General features: G+C 32.9%; 1 protein-coding gene across 4 annotated transcripts in view; it reads right to left on the reverse strand.

Moving 5' to 3' along the window:
- The window catches only part of Tbc1d23 (TBC1 domain family member 23), a 59,811-nt gene that overhangs the window by 11,301 nt on the left and 21,921 nt on the right, over window positions 1–26,589 (reverse strand). The window contains exons 4-15 of one of the 4 annotated variants that reach the window (XM_078044374.1): window positions 25,899–26,103; window positions 19,838–19,961; window positions 16,206–16,330; window positions 16,067–16,113; window positions 15,232–15,335; window positions 12,858–12,980; window positions 10,240–10,332; window positions 7,820–7,990; window positions 6,733–6,775; window positions 4,917–5,026; window positions 1,926–2,065; window positions 629–673 (exon numbers count right to left, since the gene is read on the reverse strand). In XM_078044374.1, the coding sequence (XP_077900500.1) occupies window positions 629–673; window positions 1,926–2,065; window positions 4,917–5,026; window positions 6,733–6,775; window positions 7,820–7,990; window positions 10,240–10,332; window positions 12,858–12,980; window positions 15,232–15,335; window positions 16,067–16,113; window positions 16,206–16,330; window positions 19,838–19,961; window positions 25,899–26,103 (1,330 nt within the window). Of the gene's footprint in view, window positions 1–628; window positions 674–1,925; window positions 2,066–4,916; window positions 5,027–6,732; window positions 6,776–7,819; window positions 7,991–10,239; window positions 10,333–12,857; window positions 12,981–15,231; window positions 15,336–16,066; window positions 16,114–16,205; window positions 16,331–19,823; window positions 19,962–25,898; window positions 26,104–26,589 lie in introns of all 4 variants that reach the window. The other 3 variants (XM_078044375.1, XM_040270477.2, XM_040270478.2) reach the window with 3 other exon arrangements.

Below are 26,589 nucleotides of genomic sequence, written 5' to 3' on the forward strand. Positions count from 1 at the left end.
ATAAAAGCATAAACAAAAAGTAACAAAGATCATGCTTATAATGCTTGAACCAGAAAGCAAGTATAAATAAACTATCCTAAAAAATGTCACTCACTACTAATCTATAACACAATTAGGTTTTTATGAACAATAATGCTATAAATTACTAAGATATTTCTTATGTAAGACTGGCTAAAAATTAATGAAATGACAATGGTTGGACTTTTTGTTTAAAAAAAAAGTTCCATTTTTAGTGCTATAAAGTTTTCTGTTAGGGTGAAAGAAATGAGTAAATCATCTCCAAATCTAATACCCTGCTAATTCTTAACTACATATATCTTTTTGTTTGGTTCACTTTCCTCTACCTCAGAATAAAAACTGCAGTGTTTATTAAGTCCTTGGATTTGAATGAGTTCTATTTTCATCTGAGGAATGAAAGAGAGAAACATGCAAGCAAAAAACAAAAAACAACTACTACAAAAAAAAAGAGTTTCATCAGCATGACACACTCTTACAAGCAGAATGAGAAAAGTAGCTTTTCAGGTAGCTGCATGAAATTTTAGCCAAGACAGCACAAGGCTTACAGATGGCATGAGGCATGCTAAAGGAAAACAAAGGTTCAGTAAAGCTGCTCTACTCATTGGCTTACCGCTCTGTACATGATCTTTCTGGCCAAGGAAGATTGAAAGACATTCTACAGCAAATCAAGGCAGAGGACAGAACAAAATGATTATAAAAAAAAAATGCAATAGCTTTAAAACAAAAATATAATTAATCAATTTTTCTAAGCCAGAGGTGTATATTATTAAAAAAATACTTCAATCATCCCAAGCACAAAGAAAAATGAAGTCAGTTTCAAGTGATACTTTAACAAAGACAACTTATGATTATCACTAGTCTATACAACAAGCATTTTAAAATTAAATTTTAAATGTTCATGCTATTAAAAGTAGTAATAATAGTACTATAATTCAAAAGCACCAAAAGAGGCTTTACAGAGCAGATAAAACTTTATTAAGCAAATATCTGTCAGGACTGATAAAATGTTTTAACAATTATCAGTTATTAGATAAGGAACAATTTTTAGATTACAAAAAAATGTATTATTTGTCTTTGCTATTTACAAAAAGGGAATAAGTATACTTTTGTATGCATAAGTACTATACTTAATAAAGGGACAAAAATAAATTCCTGACATTCAGTTCTTAAAATCAAATATTTCAACTTTCCTAGGATATTACGAGACACAAGAATGAAATTAAATATTATAATACATTTCCACAATCATGCTTGCCTAGAAACAAATTCTGTGTTAGAAGGTTAGCTTTAGTATAGGAATAAGGAATGATCAATTAGACTAACACATGGAAAAATAAAAACTCACAGATATTAATAATGAGAAATAGTTTAACAAACATCCTAAAACTTGCTTGGCAATTGTTTGTCATGTTCCCAATCAGTAATTCACCGGAAAAATGGAGTTAGCTTATATTTGTGAACAAAATTAAACTTAAGAAAGTAGGATTCTGTTGTATTTAGTATGACCAAATTGTCTAGGTTTTAAATTCCTGGAACAAAGGAAGAAGTTCCTGCTATAGATTACTGCATTTCAGAGATGGTGTCCCATCATTTGATCAGTGGGAAGTGGCTACAATTTAAGTATAATACATACAGGGATGCTTAGCTTTTTAATGAATAGCAAAAGGGGCAGACTCATTATTTGCATCTTATTCTCTGCAGTGAAAAAGGAGAGAGGAATCTTTATAGCCAAAATTTTATAGCAATAAAGTATACTCCTGTAATTATAGTGAACATTATGAAATAATCTGACAAAAAATATACTTTTTGACTCTTTTCTAGAGACTTTCAATTCAACTAACATTAACTCACTGTAAGGCATATCTCTTTAGTTTTACTCATAAATTCACATTATTTAACAAACTCACCGGTCCACAGGAGTTGATGTATTCTCAATAAAACTGATAACTTTTTCCCTGACATTAACTGATTTTGTCTTCAAAGCCACAGTCATTTTATTTACTAGTGATTTCATTCCTCTATCATTTGAGCCATTAGAAGATTCACCCTGAAGAACAAGAACATAGAGAAATTAACTGTTCTCCAAACAATCAGCAGACATATTACTGCTAAAGGTTAGCCACACATTATGGACTCAATTATATCAAAACCAATTTATATGTTGAAGTCCTAAGTCCCAGCACACGTTAGAATGTGATTATATGTGAATATAGGGGACTTGGAATAAATCAAAACTGCCAACACCTCAATCAGCCTCCCAAACTACAACAAAATAAATTGTTGTGGTTTAAACTACCTAGTGTGTGCTATTTTGTTATGGTGACACCAACAAACTAATTTACTAGGTAAAACTATTTTTTAAAATGTAAATAATGAAGGAAAATTAGGATATAATGGCAATATATAAGTGCTTGGAGTCTGCAATTACCTCTTTTACTCAATAAGAAATAAAGTTACTAATCTTTAATTCAGACTAGTCTACAAAATAAGAAAATTATAATCAAACTAGTATTCATGTTACTAAATATTTAAATATTTATTCCTTGTATAGTTTTGCTTTTTAAAGCATTCTCATTTAGGCTTTTAATTTTGAAAGAAAGGTTATTCTGATATTCTTAAATGTAAATAAGAGTAAGTATAATTCTTATATCATTTCATGGAATATTCACATATATCCTAGAGGGCAATATGGTAATGGGTGTCAAACATTTAAGTGATTTTATCTTTTGTCCATTAATTCCTCTTTAGATTTTATAGAGAAGAAATAATTAGAAAGTGCCAAAAGATTTAGGTATTGTTTTATGATCATTTTAACACTTTTTAAAAAATATTTTTAGTTGTAGATGAACAGAATACCTTTTATTTTATTTTTGTATTTTTATGTGGTGCCAGGGATCAAACCCAGCCTCATGCATGCTAGGCAAGCACTCTACAACTGAGCCACAACCTCAGCTATTTTAAAACATTTTAAAACACTAGAAAATGTTTATATATTCAATGAAAAGAAAACAAAACGATATAAACTGTGATCACTACTTTAAAAATAGAATACTAAAATACACATATAGGGCTGGGGATGTGGCTCAAGCGGTAGCGCGCTTGCCTGGCATGCGTGCGGCCCGGGTTCGATCCTCAGCACCAAAAACTAAAAAATAAATATTAAAATTCTTAAAAAAATAAAATAAAATAAAATACACATATAAAAATAGGTAAATATACATATAGTAAACAAATTGATGGAATTATTTCAAAATATGAAAGGTGATTATCCTTGGCAATTACAGGTGATTTTGTTTTCTTTACACTTTTCTTAATTACATATGATGCTATAGTGAACATATTTTACTTCTATTTTTAAGATAATTAAATCATTAACTACACAAAAGATCATGTTTCTAACTTCATACCCTAAATTAAAACTAATTAAACTAACTGGAATTATTTGGTACTTTTGAATAGAATACAACTTCAGGGTAGTTTCTACAGTAGCCTCACAATCAGTGTTTTCAAATCTGAAGACAAAAGCTTCAAGAGAAATCCTATCCAAAGGAATGGATGGGAATATAAATTAGAATAATGTGGGGTTTTTTTTTGAGGGTCATTTGATAGTAAAGCAGAATTCTAAGGATTTTGATCAAATTATTTCACTTTTATGACTAAATAATCATGGCATATGCAAACATATCACTATAAAAATTAACTATTAATGTTTGTATTAGAAAAAGATTAAAAAGCAAAGTATTCAGCAACAGGATACCAACTGATTATTAATATATCCATACCATAGAATACTATTTAATTTTTCATACAAAGACCTCTCACATACCTAGAGAATCAAGGTAAAAACAAAATTCTTACAAAAGCCTTATCTGCTGAAGATGACAGTAAGTTTGCTTTGATTTGTATGGTTACAGATAAACTTCAATATATTTACTATTAAAAGTTTGGTCAAGATACTATATATGTATTTTTTCATTTAATCCCCAAATCATTTTTAAGTCATCCTTATAAAGAAGGTTCTGTTATTATCAACTTTATTGCACAGGTGGAAAAAATATAGCTGGAAGATCTTGCTGGAGATCATAAAGAAGGTTAAGTTATAGATTTGAAAACTGAACCCCAGTACAGCAGGACTTTAAGTCCAAATTAGTAATCACAATCCTGTACTACACTTTTCCATTTCTGTTTTAAAAAGTAAATGATAGGTGACTCTTATTTGTTAAGAACATGATTTATTGACATCTAATTCAAATGATGTGAGATATTAAAAAAGCACAAAACACTACCCAAATATTTCCAAATTAGAAGAGAAAAATACATTTACTACAGCAGAACTCCTGCAGTAATATATATCTCCATAACTAAATATCAAATACAACAGGATTGGCAATTATTTCCTATCTTCCTTTGGCTTGTCCAATATTACACATGAATTTAGACTAAAATCCTAATCATAGAATTTGTGGTGGGGAGGGTACAGACATAGTATGTTCAGAAAATATAAATAAGAGCCCTAATATACTGCTGGACCAAGCTAAAAGATTTCTGGAACCAGCTCACTTAACAGTTCTAGCTAGGTTAGTTGTGCAGGCTTAATCCATCATTTCACTAACCTTACAAAAATATGGTTCCATATTATTTATTTATTATTTATTTTTTAGTTCTAGGTGGACAAACATCTTTTTTTTTTTTTAATGTGGTGCTGAGAATCGAACCCAGTGCCTCACACATGCTAGGCGAGCACGCTACCACTTGAGCCACATCCCCAGCCCCAACTCCTCATTATTTCTATTTAGATATTTTTACATCATTTCTGTTATGGCAGGGGTTTTTAGCAGTTAATGAACTTTACTGCAAATTATTAAAAGTCTGATGACATATTCCACACACACACTTACATCAACAGAAGAATTGATACTGCTCCTTGACCCTGAGGTACTAGCAATCCAATGGCCATATCCATTTTCCGGCCCATCCACATTAATGTCTGCCAGGTGCTGCTGCAGTGCTTAAACAAGAAAAACAAAACACAACAAAACCTGATCTATGAAACCCTTCTGGAAAGATTCATTACCAGGTAAGTATAACAAACATATCAGAGCTGAGTTAAAAAATATTAAAGGACATAATCATAAGTATTTCTTTTTGGTACTTCCATAAAGAAATAAAGAACGTTGGACTAGAGCAAACCTCCAACTCCTCCTTTTTAAAGCTCCCTGTACAAAAATAACTTTTAACTGTCCCTAAGGGTGATAATAATTTTTTTTTGTATGGTTTTTGTTTTCCTCTTTGGAAACTAATCTCTCATGTACTAACAGATACCTCTTCAACAATTTTAGGACATAAAGGATTAACAGAAAACCTATGAAGGCTTTATTATGTAAAAGATGATGTCAATTTTTCCATAATGAAGAATAGTTATAGAAAGAAAGATTATTTTTAGTTAAAAAAATTAAAGTTTAAAAGTTTCTAAAATCTAGAGCTTACTATAAAATAATACTTTCCAAATACTTTTGTGAATTATCTGCCTAATAACCAAATTCTATATCATGTTATCAAGATATTTAATAAATACCACTGGGCATAAGGTCAACACTTGCTCAACACTACTAATTAATCCCTTTCTAGATACCTCTGGGTGTAAGCCTCACAAGGTAGTTATGAGGTCATGATATATAGAAGACAATCATAATCCTTTTTTGTATTTGTTTTTTAAATGTGTTCTAATAAGTTGTAGATGACAGTAGAATGCATCTTGACATATTATACACAAATGAAGGATAACCATAATCTTTTAATTCAACAAAGACCCAAGAGCAAACAGATCCTAATTTACCAAAAACTCCAAGTTATAGCATAAAACCATTTAGGTCAGAACTTACTTCTAGTAAGATTCTCATAACTAAAACCCAAGATTCTATTACCTTCAACATTTATTGATTTGATCCTATCATTAATTTGCCCAATATTTATAATTCCATACTTTTATGATACCTCTTTTCCAAATATAAGGCAGGCTCTTTTGAAACCTTATTTTACTGACCTACTCATAAATTCTCAAATATTTGCCTGCAAAGACTTTGAGATTTGGCAATTATTTTACTTTCTTAGATTGCCAGATATTAGTCTGCAGATTTGAAAACATCAATTTATTTATTTTATTCCTTCAGTAAACTTTTTAAACCAGCTAATACCTTCAAGTAATTCAAAAATAAAATGATAATAAAATACCTAAATACTATATAGGGCATACTGTGAAAAGCATTCCTCCAGCTCATTTCCCATTCCTATCAAATCCTTCTTCTTCTTCTTCACAGGGGCATGCATGTTATTGAAAACATATTTTGAAGGAACTGAGGACATAGCTCAGTGGTACAGTGCTTGCCTACCATGCATGAGGCCCTGAGTTTGATTCCCAGCACTACACACACATGTGTACATGTGTGTATGTGCATGTGTGTGTATAAATACATATATATATATATTTTAGAACACAAGCTAATTAAACACATTTTCCTAAACAGTCCTTCACCCAACATTCACTTATTTCAGTTGTTTGTTATCCAAATGTTCTTTTGGCTGTGTCTTTTTTTGAAAACACTGAATGACTGAAGAAAGAGCCTACCCATTAACTAACTTCAAATCAGCTTTGCTGACAATCACTATAATTTTCTCTGAAAACTGAAGATGAAGAAATTAATATTAAAACCTTACCCATAAATCCTCCACTGGCAATACTCACATATTCCTTATTTTTCTGTAATGATAAATGATAAAATTATTCCAAAATGCAATTTAATTAAAACAAAACTTCAGATAGTTATAAAATATTAACAAATGCAATATATGGACACTTTAGTTTTTCTTTGACATTCTGGACTTTAGCCTGGAGACATATACATTTACCTTGTGTATTATTATAAGGTCTGGTGGTTGGTAGGAAAAAGGGGACAACTTTATAGATATTAACAGGATTGTAATTTTATTCATAATATAGTCCCAACAGTGCAAGAGTCAAAGCAAATTTAATTAAATGGTATTTTAGGATGTAATGAAAGTGGTAAGATTTCAAAATATTTTGTCCTTAATAAAAATGTAACATAAAAAATACTGTCGTTAATTATGAAAAATAAATGACAGAGGGGCTGGGGTTGTGACTCAGTGGTAGAGTGCTTGCCTAGCATGCGTGAGGCACTGGGTTCAATCTCTCACACCACATAAAAGTAAACAAGGTAAAGGTATTGTGTCCATCTACAATTAAAAAAATATTTTAAAAAAAGAAGAAGAAGATGGCTAAATGCCATAAATAAATATACATATTTATTCAACTGAAAAGTGAAGATATAAAAATGAATTATACGGCTACAATAAAAAGAATTAAAACATAAGAAGTCATAAAGAATACAACAGAATAATCCAGAAATATATCCTGATGCACAGAAGAATTTGGTGTAATAATAAGGTGGTACTTCAAATTTCTAACAAAATTGTTTGCTATCTGTAAATATATATATATATATATATATGTATATATATATATATATATATATCTCATTCTTACCTCATTTCTTTTACAAAATAAATACCAGAGGGTTCAAGAATTAAAACATAAAAATAAACCATACAAACAGGTGAAAAAATCTAGAGAAGACAAACTTTCTTGGCAAGACACAAAACCAAAAAGCTATGAAGAAAAATACAGACAATCTGAACATATATATAATAGTTAAAAGTTATCTAGGCAAATTTCTTCAAGGTGAAGCAATAACTAAGCAAAATGAAATAATCTATGTCAGCATACCTGTAAAAAGTGTGCCAGGACCATGTTCATATACATGTCTTCTTCCTCCCTGCCACTACCCATAAAACAGAGATGCTCCCCACCAGCTATGGAGCCGGACTCAATGGACTGCTTCTGTGCTTCCAGCAAGGACTTTACTGACTGTGCAAACTCGGATGGATTCTGGAGCATCTAGACAATTTTTAAAAATCAAAAACTTGGCAAGTGTGTGTTTCACATATATTTACAAAACTTGAAGTATTTTTGCAGGAAAATAAAATCAACATTTAAAGATCCACCATGAAAACAATGTAAAAAGAAAAAGCTATTATAAGTAATCCCTGGGATAAGAGAAATGTCTGTAAATGCGCCTATAATACATTAGAACAAAATGCTGAAAGTTCACAGAAAGAGTGTCTCTCTTCCCCCCACTCCCCACAAATAAAACTCTACTAAAAAAAATTTGTTGTTTCTTATATAACAAACAACTAGCTACAGTATGCTTCCGTATCACAACAAAAAGAGTTTAAGATTGAGTAGAAGGGTCCATGACCAAAAAATAGATCAAAACAATTATATTTTTTGTTTACTGAACAAGTTGTGTTATTTCTTAGAGGACCATCAGAAATAGTAAAAACCATTTATTTATCAACACTACTTTAAGTACTAGAGACACAAGGATGAAAAATATTTTACCCTCAAGGAAACAAGTATGCCAATAACTATAAAATTTTTTTTAAAGTATTATAATTGACTACATAAAAGGTACAATAAAAGTCCAATAGAAAAAAAAGGACAGATCATATAAGAGGGAATCTTTTTTAAAAGATGCAGGGGTACTCCACTAGTAATTACCACTGTTTTTCACCCATCATTTTGGTAAAAAAAAAAAAAAACGATTAATAATTTCCAATAATGCTGATGACATGAAACAATCTTCAGTTTACAGTTGTGAAATATCAGGTAGGTCAGCTTTTTAAAAAGGCAATTAGGTACCAGGAATGGTAGCACATGCCTATAATTCCACTGACTCCAGAGGCTAAGGCAGCAAAAAGTTTGAGGCCAGCCTAGGAAAACAGACCAACATCCTGTCTCAAGATAAAAAGTAAAGAGGGCTGGGGATGTAGCTCAGTGGTAAAACACACCTTGGTTCCATTTCCAATAAATAAATAAATAAATGGTAATTAGATGGTCATTAGTAAAATTTATATGCCTATATCCCTCAACACAACAATTCTACTTTTGAGAATCTATTTTATAGAAATATTTGCCCAAGTTCACAGAATAAGCATAAGAATATTAACTGCAGCATTTTTTTTAACAAGAAAACTTAAAATAACCCAAATATACATATCAGGTAATAAATATATAGTAGTAATATTAATTATAAAAACAAATACAGTTAAATGGAAAGATCACCAAGAAATAGGTAAAAAGAAAAAGCAAGCGGCAAAAAATGAAATAGTTAAATACATATTAAAAGTCCAGAAGATTAAACAAGCTGATAATAGTGGTTAACTCAGGATATCCTTTGAAAAACTTTTAATTCAGTTATTAATGAATAAATAGAGTAAATTTTCAAAATAAGCATAAGAGAGAAATCAAGGAAGAGAAAGGTATAGAATTCACATAAAGGATATAAACAAGCGAGGATAGTCTTTTTGGTTTAGTCCAAAACTCTCTGAATTTGTCTACTTCATTTTCCATTAGTTTTCTTTCAACACCACCTAGGCCCTTCTACACTTCCTTTTAGCCTTAGAATCAACTTTTCTAGACAAGGTGAAAAGAAGAGTGGACTACATATTCAGCACGGGGTTTATTTCCCTACTCCTTTATTTTCATTATCTCTGAGGCTCTAATGACCCCAGAACAACTTAAATTATGTCAGTCTCAGTTCTACAAATGATACTAAACTTCACTGACAAGATTTAGTTTTTAGTTTACTCTTTCAATTGTTATGACTCTGGGGCAGTAATTTTAATAACTGAGTACTTCATATGCCAAATACTAACCTTACTAAATATGAGTCTGTTATATACATAAGTACATGTGTTTACGGTAAAAAAAAAATGGCTTATGGTAAAAGCTTTTATAAGTCTTATCCAATTATAATAAGAGCTGATCTTTACAGAGTACTTACCAGGTGCAAGGCACTATGCTAAATGCTCTACAGGTAATTCATAGTAAGTTTAGAATTTACTGACATAACAATGGTAAGCAACAGTAAGACATAGTTAACAGTTTTCATTTACCCTTTATGATGCTACAATAGTATACTGGGTAAAAAGTAAGTCTGAGAGCAACATTTCTTCTAAGGGCAGAGACTCCCTCTTTAAGCAAAAAGAAACATACTCAATCTGAAATATAAATATAAAGTTATGAACTAAAAAAAAAAAAGTTACTTTCTCTCTTACAAAAAATTTACCAGTATTTATACTAACCAGATCTGAATCTAAGTGGAAAGCAGTTGATAAATGCCCAGCATTATACTGTTCAGCAGGACGGCAATCCACCACAAAGAATCGGACTCCTTCCTAAAAGGAAAACAAACATTTGCCATACTGTAACTTGCCGTGAGGCTCATAATCCACAATATAACACTAACAAACAAAGAAGATGAAACAAGTTTACATTTAAAACAAATAAACAGATCTCACACAGAATTAAAGGACCCAATTTTTGCAGATATGAAAAAATAACCTAAAGGTCCTAAGTACCCTATTCATTTTTTAACAGTTAAAATATATATTTAATTTACTGAATTTATTGTTCTTGACTCAAAAGTCTTAAAATATTTACCAAGAGAATGTCAGTTTGAATTATAAAAGTAATTATATTGGAATCTGACAATTCTGAAATGTTTATCACTAGATAGTTACAAACACAATTATAGATACACTTATTTTTGCAAATAAGTTCACAAATTTATCAACAATTCAATTCACATAAGAACTAAATATCTTTTATTATGTGGGAGGGTTCTACAATATTAGTTTAAATTGAAGTTTATATGTGTCTCTTTAACCTGAAATACATGCTTCCTTTATAATATTAGTTCTAATAAGAAAAATATGTGATGCATATCCATGTTTACAGCAGCCCAATTCCTAACAATCAAACCATGGAACCAGCCTAGGTGAAACATCAATGGATGAATAGATAGGGAAAGCATGGTCTATATACACAATGGAGTTTTATTCAGTCATTAAAAAAAATTAAAAACCAAAATTATGTTATTAGCAGGAAAATGGATGGGATTTCAGAACATTATATTAAGCAAGGTCAAGGGCCATATGTTTTCTCTCATATGTGAAAGCTAGAGAGGTTAAAAAAAAAAAAAGAAAAAAGAAAGGTGGAGGAATCTCATGAAAACTGAAGGAACATCCATAGACTAGAGGAAAGGAACCAGGAGAGGAAGGGAGGGAAGAGAAAGGAGAAATACTGGGGAATGATATTGGGCAAACTATATTGTTATATGGTGTGCATGTATAAATATGAACAACGAATCCCACCATATGGGCAACTATAATGCAACAATTAAAAAAGCAGGAAAAATATTTGGGATGCTTATATTTTTAAAATTCTAAACCATAGTACAGTTATAATAAGAACTCCAACTGAGCTCTGCAAAAGGCCTGTCTTCCTGTATCTGTTCTCCACTGTTGAACCTTGGAAACATATCCCACCTTCCAAATACACATGCCCAAGGTTGACTGAGGAACTATGAGTAATTAATAGCATGTACTGAAAAATATCACTGGTCACCTGGCTCACTGGATTTTTATTAAGATTATATAAAAATCTTAATCTTTTATTAAGATTATAACGGACAAAAATTATCAGCAAATCATCATAAAATTTTCATTTGCTAGCTTTATGGCATTTAACCATGTAATTCAATTAGCTCTGTAACTACTCAGAATTTAATTGTTATGTGCTAAAGTCACCCTCATACAATGCCACAATCAGTTGCTTTGCTGAAATATGAAAACAGATAAGGCAATTTATAAAAATTGGTGTCAAGAGTGACAAAAAAATTACTGAAAATTATAATAGCAGATAAGCTGGCAGTTTAAAAACTTATCAGCTGGACATAAACTTCAACACACTATTAGAAATACTAAAAGAGCCATACTGTTGTAAATTATTTTATGGTAATCAATGAACAAGGAGGAAGTGTGGGTTCTTTCTTTCTTTCTTTATTTTTCGTGCTGTGAACTGAACCTGGGACTTCATGCATACTAAGCACATGCCCTATTGCTGAGCAATAGCCTCAATGCCAATTCCTCATATTTAAAAGGCATAGTTCATTGTTGGTGGGACTGAAAAATTGGTGCAACCACTACGGAAAGCAATGTGCAAATTACTCAGAAAACTTGGAATGGAACCACCTTTTGACCCAGTTACCCCACTCCTCAGTATATACTCAAAGGACTTAAAATCAACATACTACAGTGACACAGCCACATCAATATTTATAACAACTCAATTCACAATAGCCAGGCTATGGAACTAACCTTGGAACCCTTCAACAGACAAATGGATAAAGAAAATGTGATATATATATATATATATATATATATATATATATATATATATATATGAATATTACTCAGCTAAGAAGAAGAATGACCAGTAAATGGATGGGTCTGGAGACTACCATGCTAAGTGAAATAATCCAGTCCCAAAAAGGCAAAGGTCAAATGTTTTCTCTGTTATGTGGAGACAAACCCAAAATAAAGATGAGTCGAGTGGGTAGGAGGAAGAATAGTTCAGTAGATGAGGACAATAGTTCAGTAATTCAGACAATGGGAAATAGAGGAAAGGGAGTAGGGATAGGAAATGGAGTGAATGTGACATATTTTCCTGTGTACATATATAAAAACATCACAGTGAAAGTAAATTCCATCGTTCATAGACATCCATAAGAATGGGATCCTAACCAGAATGAGATAAAATATATCAAAATGGAGTCTGTCATATATAACTAAAAAGAACCAATAAATAAATTAAATAAAATAAAAGGCATAGTAAGCTGTCAAATGGGTTTTTTACTTACCCCCTGAAGCTGATTTGCTTGAAGGATCTCTGACACTGAAATGGCCATACAAAGAGCCTGACTCAGATCTGCATCATCATCCTTAATTCCCAACAAAGTACTACCAAAGAGATGATGATTATCCTATTTAGAGAGAAATTTTTAAACATTATCAAGAAAATCAAAATCAAAGTCTTCATAAAAATAGACTTGTTAAACTAAAATAAAATGTGAAATAATTATGGAACATCCTTGAGTCCTATGACTTTTAAAACTTAATATCATATATTTATCAAATATTATAGACTAAAAGATATGAAAGTCCACAAAGTCCCTGTCAGAAATCATATGAATCACAGACTTAAGAAAAAATAACATTCCACACAGCCATTTTTTATACTTTGACATAGTTAAATATTAAATTTTAGAGTAGGGAATATAGCTCAGGAGTAGAATGCTTGCCTAGCATGTATGAGGCCCTGAGTTCCATCCCTGGCATGGGGGCGGGGGGAGGGGGAGGGGGGATTTTAATGTTTGCTCATAACTTTTTCACATAATGTAACAAGAACAAAAAAATCTGAGAGAAATTGATTGCATAAGTTATGTAATACAATGATGTAGTCTGGTCTAATTTTCAACTACTAATTCAGATTATTTACTATGTTTACTCTCACAACAATGAAAATCAGTAAGATTTCTTTTTCACCCAGTATGTTATATCACTTTTCAATCACCTGACTTACCCAACACTGTTGAAAATTAAATGATCTACATAAGGAAATTATTAAAATAGCTTAAATTAGTTCCTAGAATTAGTTTTTTAATTGACTGAGTAAATGTTCTCAAAAGATTAATGGTTAACTATACCTGCCATCTGAGACACAATATACTGAACATAATTTAACCTCATTTTAGTGACATTGCTGACTAACTACTAGGAAGTATGTGGCAGAATGCTTAAAAGAACAAAACAAACAAACAAACAAAAAAAAACCCCGGCATCAATGATCTCACAAGCCACAGAGATCACTGACAAACCTGTGTGCTTCTAATCTGGTGTCCTTTATTTTATTTTAGTTTCCCCATCTTTTATTGAAACCACTTATTACTCTAAGGATCTAGGTCTCTTAAGGGCTAAGTGACTCTTGATTTGTTTACAAAAGAGCTCTGTACACTCATACATTGTACTATATATATATATATATACACACACACACACACACACACACACACACACACACTTTATATATATATATATGTACATTCATACATTGCTGGTGGGACTGCAAATTCGTGCAGCCAATTTGGAAAGCAGTATGGAGATTCCTTGGAAAGCTGGGAATGGAACCACCATTTGACCCAGCTATTCCCCTTCTCGGACTACACCCAAAAGACCTAAGAAGAGCATACTACAGGGACACAGCCACATCAATGTTTATAGCAGCACAATTCACAATAGCTAGATCGTGGAACCAACCTAGATGTCCTTCAATAGATGAATGGATTAGAAAAAGTGGTATTTATACACAATGGAATATTACTCAACACTAAAAAATAATAAAATCATGGCATTTGCAGGCAAATGGATGGTATTAGAGCAGATTATGCTAAGTGAAGTTAGCCAATCCCTAAAAACAAATGCCAAATGTCTTCTCTGATATAAGGGGGGTGACTCAAAATGGGATAGGGAGGAAGAGCATGAGAAGACTACCACTAAATAGGGAAGAGAGGTGGGAGGGAAAAAGAGGGAGAAGGGGAGTTACACAGAAGATGGAAGGAGAACCTCATTGTTATACAGAATACATATATGATGTTGTAATGAGGAAAATAAAAAAAAAAGTGTGTCACATTAGATTGGATAGAGAGAAAGGATGGGAGAGGAGGGGAGGAGTAGGGAGGATAGGAAGGGCAGCAGAATAGAAAAGACAATATGATTGATGTATGTACATTCCATGTATGTATTATATGTCAAAATACATTCTACTGTGATGTATGACTAAAAAATAAATAAATAAAAATTAAAAAAAAACAAACAAACAAACAAAAAAAAGAGCTCTGTATTGCTAAAGTTGTCCAAGGCTAAACTCCAGAGAAAGGCATAACTACATAACCTCCACTAGGTTTTTGTAATACAATATTTGAAGTCACAAAAGCACTAATTTAGGAAATATCTCAGTCAGTTTTCTCATGATCAGAAATAACTAATAATCACAGCAAAGGTAACATGGTTCCCACTTTTTAAATCTATTTCTGCATATTTATAGGAAAAATCACACAAAGTGCAACACCTAAAAACACAGAAAAAAATTTAGAGGATTTTAACTGATGGATACAAAATAAACAATAAGTACCCAAAATGTGAAAGCAAAAGAGTAGGTCATTTCTTATCTTTTACCTTCCTAAAAGAAGCTGGTGTTTTACTGCAATAATATTGTGCCAGAGAGAAAAGGTCTTCTATATCTTCTAGATTCAAACTGGATGGAGTATTTTCCAAGAACTCTGAAATGTGATTACAGATATGACAACATTTAATAAGCTGCAAAAAATACAACAATTAATAATATTTATGTTCAAAGCTAAAGCAGCATCAATATAATAAATACTACATCAATGGAATTTCAACAGTGATGCTTCTTAGAGCTGCTTGTGGAAAAATTAATTTCCCCAAGGATAAACTGTTGACATAATTCTATTAGTGAAGGATAGTAAGACAATGAAATCAAATTCATTAGCTTTAATAAGAATTTTCTGATTTATTCAACATCACATATAAAATCTCAGGGCCCTTAGAAATGAGTAAGAATAAGTCATGACTTCAACTTCTGTGAGTAAATAAAACTAAATCACAATGTAAGATAAACGTTATTATACATAGTAAAAAGTGCCAGGCAATATGCAGAAGTGACTATCTTTGTATGGGAGCTAAACTGAGGAGAACCCAAAAAAGAAAACAAGGTTTCACATTGGCGACTGTAAACTGAGCATTGAAAGGTACACTAAGGAAGGGTTGGGAAAGGAGAGACAAGGGCATTCTATTTTAAAACCAAAGAAATAGTATATGGAAAAAGAGTCAAAATACATTAAAGAATGACAAAACAAGGTGAAATAGTCTTTAAGGTCTCTAAATAGACAGTGCTCTATAGCCTAATCTCCCAAATTTATGGATGAGAAAACAGTGTTAGAGAGATTAAGTAACCACAAATATATTCTCCACATTAAGTAATACTTACGGATAACTTCTTCTTTGCTATCTGACTCTTGTGCCAAAATAACTTCTCTGTAAAAGGGAATCAAATGATTTAGAGTTAAACATTAACAGAGCACCATGAGAAAAGAGAGGGGAAAAAATCTAACCAATCTGATACTTACTTTGCATTCACAAGGATAATTAACATTAAGAAATAAATAAAAAATGGATCCGCTTGTTGTAGATATCCATCCCATATTGCCTGAGTGACTTCAATGGAACAGTAACATGCAAAAAGGCTTCCAAGCTGCAATCAGGAAATGCAATGAAAGACATAAACCACTGAAGCTGACTTATTCTTTTAAAAACATTAAAGCAAATGAATAAGTAATATTACATTGAATTATCTGCACCTGATAATTTAATGTGTGCCTTAATTTTACTGTATGAAATCCAAAGGCAGAACATGTATGTTCAAGGGACAATAGGTCACTTAATAGCTGTGTAATTTAGAGCACATCACTTAACCTCTTTAAAGCTTCCATTTCTACTTCTGTTTTAAAAAACAAACAAAAAAAGGAATACTATTATCCATCTCCTACCACTGTTGTGAAAAGAGAAATAATTAATCTAGAATACCCAAAGTAATTAATATTCCTTTGCCTTAGCATAAAAAAATAGTATAATTACCTATCAAGCTCTATAAGGGCACTAGCATAATTATTATTAATCACAGGACAGTATTAGTGAGGATCAAACATAGAACTTAAAAACACCTAATGTAATTTTAACAGCAATGTAAATGTGAATTATTTCCAAAATTTACTTGTAAATCATTTCAAATAAATGAGATAAAATTCATATCATTCAATAGATTTCAGCTCTGTGGTTGTGTATTTCAAATAAAAAGAGTCATTAATTTATAAGTATCTCTGCAACCCAACTGTGGGTTTTTTCTTTTTCTTTTCTTCTTTTTTTTTTTTTTTTTGGAAACAGGGATTAATCTCAAGGAAACTCAACCACTGAGCCACATTCCCAGCCCTATTTTATATTTTATTTAGAGACCGGGTCTCACTGAGTTGCTTAGCACCTTGCTGTTGCTGAGGCTAGCTTTGAACTTGTAATCCTCCTGTCTCAGCCTCTGGAGCCACTGCACCCGGCCCAATTGTTTTTTAAATTGCATGAATTCAGTGATATTTTTAGATTACTAAATGTTCATTAGATTCAAAAACAATTCCATCCAAAGGAATATATTTAAAACATCTTTAATAGCTAAAGGGAGCTAATGGGAACACACATGTTTAATGTATACTTTTTTGCTAGATACTAAACTACAGTCACGTTGTTACTTCTTAATTCTCATAACAGGATTGCAAAGTCATCATTTTCTTTCCATTTTACAGGTACTAGATTCAGATAAAACAACTTTCCTAAATTTACAGAGCTGGTGAGTGCTGGTGTGGGGACTAGGCAAAAGGACTAAGACTCCACAGCCCATGGAATTACATTTGACTACAGGGCTTTTAAAGTACAAAATGCTAATACTTTTTGTTGTTTGAAAAATTACTACTACAAATACAGATAAGAAGATATAAATACAAACAGAATAGTAATATATAGTCATCTTTAAATTCAGCTCAACTAAAACTACGATTGCATTGCTTAAATTATGGTTTCTCTGGATTTAGGAATTACTTTTAACTGCTTCCTTTCTTGATTTAAAGAAAGAAAGCTTCATTTCATCAATATGATACTACTAGCAACAATGAACTATTTGGACTGGGCATGGTGATGCATGCTATAATCTCAGCATCTCAGGAGGATTTAACAGCAACATGTGAAACCCAGAGAAACTACAATTTTTAAGAACTTTACTATTTTAACTAAAAGTGACAAGACTTTGGCCAAGAGAGAACTAAGGAATAGACATTGAGGCTTGAAATGTAATGAGTCCAGAAGAGAAAAGAGTAGATTCTATAATTCCCATTTCCTGGTTGCTAACTCATCCCATCATCCTCAGAGATAAAAAATACTATTATTATTATTATTATTATTAAGGAAATTGAAGTTCAGAAAGCTAAGTGTCATATCACACAGTTAATAGGTGGCAGAAATGGGATTCTTCCTAAAGTAAAGTTAATTAACATATGATCAAAGAATATGCTTAATTTTTTAATAGTTTGTAATACCCAATTATCGATTTAGAAATACCTTCATTTAACCCAGAAAAGCAGTTCTCATATTGTGGTTTGAGGACTTTAGAAATCCCCAGAATCTATATTTACTGGGGAGTCTACTAGATCAAAATTATTTTCATAACAATACTTAACTTTTATTGGCTTATTTCATACTTAATCCCTCAAAAATGAATAATAGAAGTCTCTGAAGGCTACAAATCATTACAGATTGAATAAAGAAACAGATAAATGAATTCACCTGTCTCTGACTTGGCCAAATATTGACGAGATTTGTAAAACTATAAAACAGTGCCAATATTCACACTAATTTTCATTTGGAAAACATAGTTGTTTTCCATTAAAAGTTGATAATCATGTTATGCAAGGAATTTGTCATTTCTCTTAAGTGTACTAACAAGTGAATACTTAAAATGCCTTAGTTTTACTTTCTAATCAACATAATCCATATAAACAATGGACTGTCAATAAATTTTAAGAGTTTAAGAGGTCCCGAGACCAAGATTTGAGAACCACTTACTTCCCTTTGAAAATATCAATAACCAAGAATGGAGCACTGAATTTACTATTGTTTGACACTAATCATTTGATAATCTTAAGTAATTTTCCTTGTGATTGTTTAACATCAACAGTTTAAATACATATAAGTTTGGGGTTTTTGTTGTTGTTGTTGTTACCAGGTAGTGAACCCATGGGTACTTAACCACTAAGCCACATCCTCAGCCCTTTAAAAAAAAAAAAAAATTTAGCTGTAGATGGACATAATTCCTTTATTTTATTTATTTATTTTTATGTGGTGCTGAGGCTCGAACCCAGTGCCTCACACATGCTAGACAAGCACTCTACCACTGAGCTACAACCCCGGCCCCACTCAGCCCTTTTTTTTCCTGTACTGGGATTGAACCCAGGGGCGCTTAACCATTGGGCCACATCTTCAGCCCTTTTTTGTATTTTATTTAGAGACAGGGTCTTGCTGAGTCGCTGAGGCTCGCTTTGGACCTGTGATTCTCCTGTCTCAGCCTTCTCAGCCACTGGGATTACAGGCATGCATCATCATGCCCAGCCCCACTCAGCCCTTTTTATATTTTATTTGAGTCAAGGTCTTGCTAAGTTGGTTAGGGTCTTGCTAAGTTGCTGAGGCTGATTTTGACCTTGCAATTCTGACCCAGGCTCTGGTGCTGCTGGGATTATAGGCATGCACCACAGTACCCAGATAAATACATACAGGTTTTAAATTGAACTGATGTAAATCATATGTTTACATATATTATAAGCATATATTTGTGAAAATATGTATTAAATATATTGCTATAATTAGTATGTGAGTATACAGATATACATTAATGCATGATATGCATTAATATGTACTAAATACATATTAGTTATACTTCTACATATGCATAAAACAAAAGGCTAAACTTCATATCAAATAATCTGAACTAACAAAAGTAAATAATAAAGAAAGTTATTATGAAGTGCTAATAATTTTATTTCTTTGGTTTAGGTAGTAATGATCTACAATTTAGAATTTTTCTTTTTTTTCCTCGAAAAAAATACTACCTCACTATAGTTTTATATAAACTATTTTTCATTAAGTGTTCCTACTTTCACTTTATTACCCAGTTGAGTGCATAGGAGTCTGGAGTAATTTTCTTAGTATCAAGAAAAGAACAAAGCTCAGGCTCATGGTACTGGATGAGTAATCGGAAGAGATGAAATGGTCTCCCCTTCAGGGAACAATCCCTAGAAGACAAAAGAAGCAATGTTTTTTACATTATAAATAATTACATTAGTAATAAATATTATTGCAAGACCTACCTCCTCTCCCCAACCCCAGAATATTTGAATACCACAGCATTTGCAGCAAGCAAGAACCAAACAGACTTCAGTTGCTAACACCTCAATATGCCTGACATGACAAAAGTTTACAACAGCTCAACAGCCACTTTAGGGAGATTCTCTCCAGGTGAACCCCCAGGCAGCACTCAAAGTGAGACGACTATAGGAATCACTGAAACAGCACTTAGGTTATTGTGATAAGGTTAGGATCCCAAAAGATCTGTAGAGTCCTGAAGAAGTCCTGCCCCTTGCTTTCCAATCAAGTCAAAAAGCAAACTCCTAGAGAGGTTTTAAGTTAGTTCCAAAAAAGCTCATATCCTCTGTTAGGAATGTCCTTTAGCAATGGCAAAGTCTGAAATGACCAAAGATAAACATTTCAGAATAATAAACTAAAGTCTTAGAAACTGTCAATGTAGCCTAGATACCAGGTACTCAGAATGAATTCCAGAAGACACCAAATATCATCTTATTGATAACTGTCCTTCAAGATGTTATTGTGAGAGTAAAATGGGAGAGTTGAACATGAACATTGTTTTAAAGGCTCCAAATACATATTCTATCATTATAATTATTAAAATGCCTTTTTCAAAAAACATCACATTCCAGTGAAAGATTCTTCAAAACTAGAAATTATTTCAAAAGTAGAAATAGTTACAAAAGGCCTTGATTCCATGCAGTTTTCTGGCATTATTTCAAGGAAGCATATCAGTCTACAGTTTTTAAGCAGGCTGCTCTGGCCAAGGTCATGACAACCAGATATGACATTTTTTTTATTGGAGGTTCTGGGGATTGAACCCTGTGTGCCTTGTGCATACTAGGTAAGTGCTCTACCACTTGAACTACATCCCCAGCCCTACAACTCTGATTCAAATAGTATCATCCTCTCACCCAGGTAACCAAGCATGTCAGCTCAAAGAAGACAACCCTCTGGAGCAGATCCAGATCAGGTCTGTGCACTGGGCTACCTTTCAGGAAGCACAGTTCTTCATTCTCCCAGACACAGCCCCTGACTCCAAACTTAGGAGCCTTAACTTCAATTCCCACATTTCTGTCTAGATTTATTAGATACTATCTTTACATTAGTTCATTCTAGCATTTAAGTTTTTAATACCTCAAAATTTAACTAAGCAGGGCATGATAACACATGCCTTGTAATCCCAGTGACTCAGGAGGTTTGCGCAGGAAGATCCAAAGTGCAAAGCCAGCCTCAGCAACTCAGAGAGGCCCTAAGCAACTCAGCAAGACCCTGTCACTAAGGCTGGGGATGTGGCTCAGTGGTTAAGTGCCCCTGGGTGGTTCAATTCCCAGTAACAACAACAACAACAACAACAACAAAAACCTAACTGAGTTACTTTATGGAAAAAGTGTACCTTGAAAGATTGCTTTGCTTTTCTGGTAGTATGATCTTACTGAATACAGGAGAGTAGTACTTTTAAAAACTAAGGTTAAAAACAAAAAACACTGCAAATACATTTATTTCCACACAGTCTTACTGGTTAAAGTGTGATATTATATGAACCATGTATAATTAATTTAATCTTCATCTGAACCAGTAGGCATCATCAATTCCTCTGCCACAAATTATAAGCTTTACTTCATCCAGTTTTTGCACCACATGCTATCTGACTAGTCACAAGGGAATGAAGCAAGAATGTTATCTAATGAAATAACAAAAATGTTTAAATAGTTTAAAATATGGATCGTCATAATAAAAAATCAGTATTTATCGAAGCACTATCTTATTCCAAACACTGTAGTAAGCATATTACAAAGTTATTTCATTTTATATTCACAAACAAATCTATGAAATCTATATTCATTTTACAGATGAGAATACTGAGATTTAAGAAGGCAAGTAAAAGGGCTGGGGATATAGCTCAGTTGGTAGAGTGCTTGCCTCTCAGCACAAAGCCCTAGTTTCAATCCCAGCATCACCAAAAAAAAAAAAAAAAATCAAGTAACAGACTACATGGCTAAGAAGTGATAGAGCTAAGACTTTAAGACTTATACACAGAGAAACTGTGCATTAAATTATTAAGTCATTCTGTCCCCTTCCCTATGTATGACATATCAACATGTGGTATGTGGTATTTTTGCAGGGGAACACTCTCTAAAAAAGCAAACTGTAAAGAAAACGAAACAAGGTTAAAAGGCTTCTTGTAAAAATATTAATTAAATTAATTCAGTTTCAACATTATAGTATTAATAGAGAATATTTTAAAATACAATTCAAGGGATAGAGTTCTTGTCTGGCATGCAAGGCACTGTGTTCAATCCTCAACACTATGAAAATAAAATAATCTTAAAAATTAAAAATTCTACAAGGGGGAATAAAAAAATATTTTGTACAAATCTAAGATCTGAGGTTACTACCAGATTCTGGCATGACTCTCAACATACAACTTTTTTTTAATATTTATTTTTTAATTTTAGGTGGACACAATATCTTTGTTTTATTTTTATGTGGTGCTGAAGATTAAACCCAGTGCCTCATGCATGCTAGGCAAGCGCTCTACCACTGAGCCGCAACCCCAGCCCTCAACATACAACTTTTTGATACTGCAGACAGTACATAGGTTTTACAGAGAAAGCTCTAGGTTGGCAATTCATTTGTCCAGAGACAGAACTGGATTCATATTGGTATGTCCTCCCTTATCCTTGCCATATAAATACAAAGCAACAGACTGCTAAGGTATAACAAACAGAAAGGGGCATAAACTAAAGCAACAATTGCAGAGCTCATGATCTCATCTTCTGAAAAAAGTAGGTCTCTGGGAGTATGCCATTATTAACAGCATCTATTCACTTAAAGGCTGTATACTGCAAGGCACTCTCTACCACAAGGCACTGTGCTTCATAGATTTCTACCCATCTTACATCTGAATCTACAGTAAAGGAATATACTACAATAGAGTTCTTCTGGCAGAGTCCTGTGGGGTTCAGTGTTCTTTCCAGGGACCTTAAGGTTGACAATGGCTGGAGTGCTGTGTTATAGTGAACTCACAGAAAAAGAAACCGGAGGGGGCTGGGGTTGTGGCTCAAGCGGTAGCGCGCTCGCCTGGCATGCGTGTGGCCCGGGTTCGATTCTCAGCACCACATACAAAGATGTTGTGTCCGCCGAAAACTAAAAAATAAATATTAAAATTTTCTCTCTCTCTCTTAAAAAAAAAAGAAAAAACGGAGGAACCTGATAAGACAGTGTTAACACAGTTCAATGTAAAAGCCCCTTTTACCTATTCCTACCACCACTAATATCACCACTCTAGAGACAAAGCTGGGACATCATGTCCTTTATTATTTCTAGCTCAGTTACACCAAAAGATGTCCATAAGAAGTACTAAAATATATGCAGTTGAGAGACCTAGTATGACAGAGTAAGTCCTATAAAGGAATCTCAGTTTTAGCTCTGCCATGATCTTGGCCTTGACTTTTGGCATCTTTAGTTCTGTCTTCCTTACATAAAGTAGTATAGCTTCAAGGTAGCACAGGGGTTCTCCATCCTGGTATGTATCATAATCACTAGAGGAGCTTTTAAAATATAACCTATACATAGGCTCTTCCTAATCTATTTTGATTTGAAACTACAGCAACCTTTGACTGAATAGGCATGTTTCTGTTCTACAGAGTTGTTCTTTGGTTAGACATTTCTCCAAAGAAAATAAAGAAATTGCCAATGAACACATGAAAAAAAGGCCCAACATCACTGACCATCAAGGAAATTCAAGTAAAATACCACAATGAGGGACTTGGTATGTAGCTCAGTGACAGAGCACTTGTCTAGCATGTGCAAGGCCCTGAGTTCAATCCTCAGCACCACAAAACAAAAACACTTAGTTATATATAATCCAGCAATTCCACTTCTAGGCACACATCCCAAAGAAATAAAAATAAATATGGCCACAGAAAAACTTGTACACAAATGTTCATAGCAGCATAGTAATAATAGACAAAAAGTAAAAACAACACGAATGTCCATCAATTGATGAATGGTAAATGTGTTATACGTGTACATGAAATATTATTTGAAAGCAGAAAAAAAGAGATGAAAGTGGTATAAAGAGGGAAGGCGGGGGGCTGGGGATGTGGCTCAAGTGGTAGCGCGCTCGCCTGGCATGTGCGCGGTCCTCAGCACCACATACAAATAAAGATGTTGTGTCCGCTGAAAACTAAAAATAAATATTAAATTCTCTCTCTCTCTTTAAAAAAAAAAAAGAGGGAAGGCGTAGGAGGATGGGAATGATGGTAGATTGAATTGGACATCATTACCCTATGTGTATGTATGATTAAACAACCTGTGTAACTCAAGAATAAGTTATACTCCATTTATGTATGATTTGTCAAATGCATTCTACTGTCATGTATATCTAATTAGAACAAATAAAGAAATTTCTTAGAAGTGTGATATCTACTACAAAATATGGATGAATCTTGAAAACATAAACGGAAGCAGACATATTGTGTGGTGGCATTTATATGAAATGCTCACAACAGGCAGATTCACAGAAACAAAACACAGGTTAGTGACTGCCTAGTACTAGGCGTATTATGTGGGAATTGAGAGCTGACTACTAAATGGGAATGGGGTTTGTTTCTGGGTGATGAAAAAGTTCCAAAATTAACCAGTTATAGCTGCAGAACTCTGTAATTATACTAAAAGACAGTAAACTATACAGATTAGAAGGTGAATTTTATAGTATGTGAATGATATAAAGTTGTTATTCAAAATAAAAAAAAGTTCTTCAGTTGATTTTAATACACAACCAAGGTGGAAAACCACACCAGTGAAGAAAAGGGTGTTCTTTCAAACTTGGATTCAAATCTTGACTCTGCCATATATCAGAAGTATAATCCTGAAAAAAGAAATTATCTCTTTGCTTCAGTTTCTATATTGTAAATCAGATACTCACCTTAAACAGCCACTGTTTAAATCAGGAAAAAAATATAAGACACTCCTAGAATAGCGTGCTAACACACAGAAGATAACAAATAATGGTAGTCAGTTACCTATCCAGGATCAGAACAGCACTCCACCTTGGCAACACACTAGAATTAACTGGGAAGCCTAAACAAACAATGATGTTTGAGTCCCATCACCAAGAAATTTTAATTTAGGTATGCAAATAGGCAATAGAATTTTTATGATTACCACCATTATTCTAATGTGCTTCCAAGGTCATGTAGCCAAGGCACTGGTCTGGAGTATATATAAAGTTTCTTTTTGCTCTATAATTCAGACTATCTGATCCACATTACTGGGAACTATTTTTTTTTTTTACTCCTTCAATGCCCCACTACCATGACTCCCACCACAACACCCCACACATTTGTTTGGTCTCAATATCACAAGTCCAGGGAAACCAGCCCTGACCACCAAAGTGAGTTAAGTTACCCCCACTATATATTCCCTTAGCAATCTCTATTTCAACTTCCCAGCACTCAGCACATTCCAATTTACTTGTTCAATGTCTGTTTCCAGGACTATAATTCATAGAATATAGGACTGTAATTCTAACTGTAATCCTAGCACCTCATAAGGCACATTCCAAAAATACTGTTTTTATCTTAGACACACTGTTATTTTTATTTCTGAAGTGAAGTAATTAAAATAGACATAACATCAAATAAACTTAAAGAGTTAGACTACAGATATAAACCTTAGAAGTGTAAATTCTTAAATAAAGAATCCTTTCAAAAATGGTTATAATGACAAAAATAAGCCAAATTAACAATTACAGTTCAATCTTAAAAATTACTTGAATCTTTATCAAAGTAAATCCAACATCTTTAGTTCAAAGCTAACTAGATATTTACTGACTTTTAAAACCATAAATCATATTTTACCTGGGGATGTACTTATTCATGATAGCATAAAAGCAGTTGTATAAATCGCTCCGTGGCAGTTGAAGATGCACCAATGGTTTCAGTAGATGTATCCAGCTAAGGGATGTGCTATATTTAATATTCCGTGATTTACAATAAAAGGTAATTACAGATTCAATATCCAGAAGTAACTGTGCTGCCTTTTCCTCTGGCACTGAAAGCTGGTCTAGAAAATAAGTGTCAAAATAAAGTTACCAAGGACCTGTTGGAGGCTCAGCAGCTAGTATTCCATTTGTTCACAAATGCACAGTATCATGTGAGGCAATTTAGAGCATGACAAAGGGAAAGTAAAATTATAGGAGAGTACTGTTCCTCATACTTATTTAATAACCATTGGTTCATGGATCGAAACTCCAAGCAGGGAAAAAAACAGGCAAAGCTCTTATAAACTTGAAAGCAAGACAGTTGTTCAAAGAAAAGAAAACTAAGAGAAACAATCAATTTCACTTTTGTGTTTTCTTATCTAGGGAAAAGAAGACTACTAGACATCAGTACTTACTGATACTTGACCTATATTTATAAGAACAGCCAATCTGAGCCACGCATGGTGGTGCACCCCTATAATCCTCGCAGCTCAGAAGGCTGAGGCAGGAGGATTGAAAGTTCAAAACCAGCCTCAGCAACTGAGCGAGACCCTAAGCAACTCAGAAAG

Source organism: Ictidomys tridecemlineatus, chromosome 3 (genome assembly GCF_052094955.1).
Source record: "Ictidomys tridecemlineatus isolate mIctTri1 chromosome 3, mIctTri1.hap1, whole genome shotgun sequence".
NCBI lineage: Eukaryota > Metazoa > Chordata > Mammalia > Rodentia > Sciuridae > Ictidomys > Ictidomys tridecemlineatus.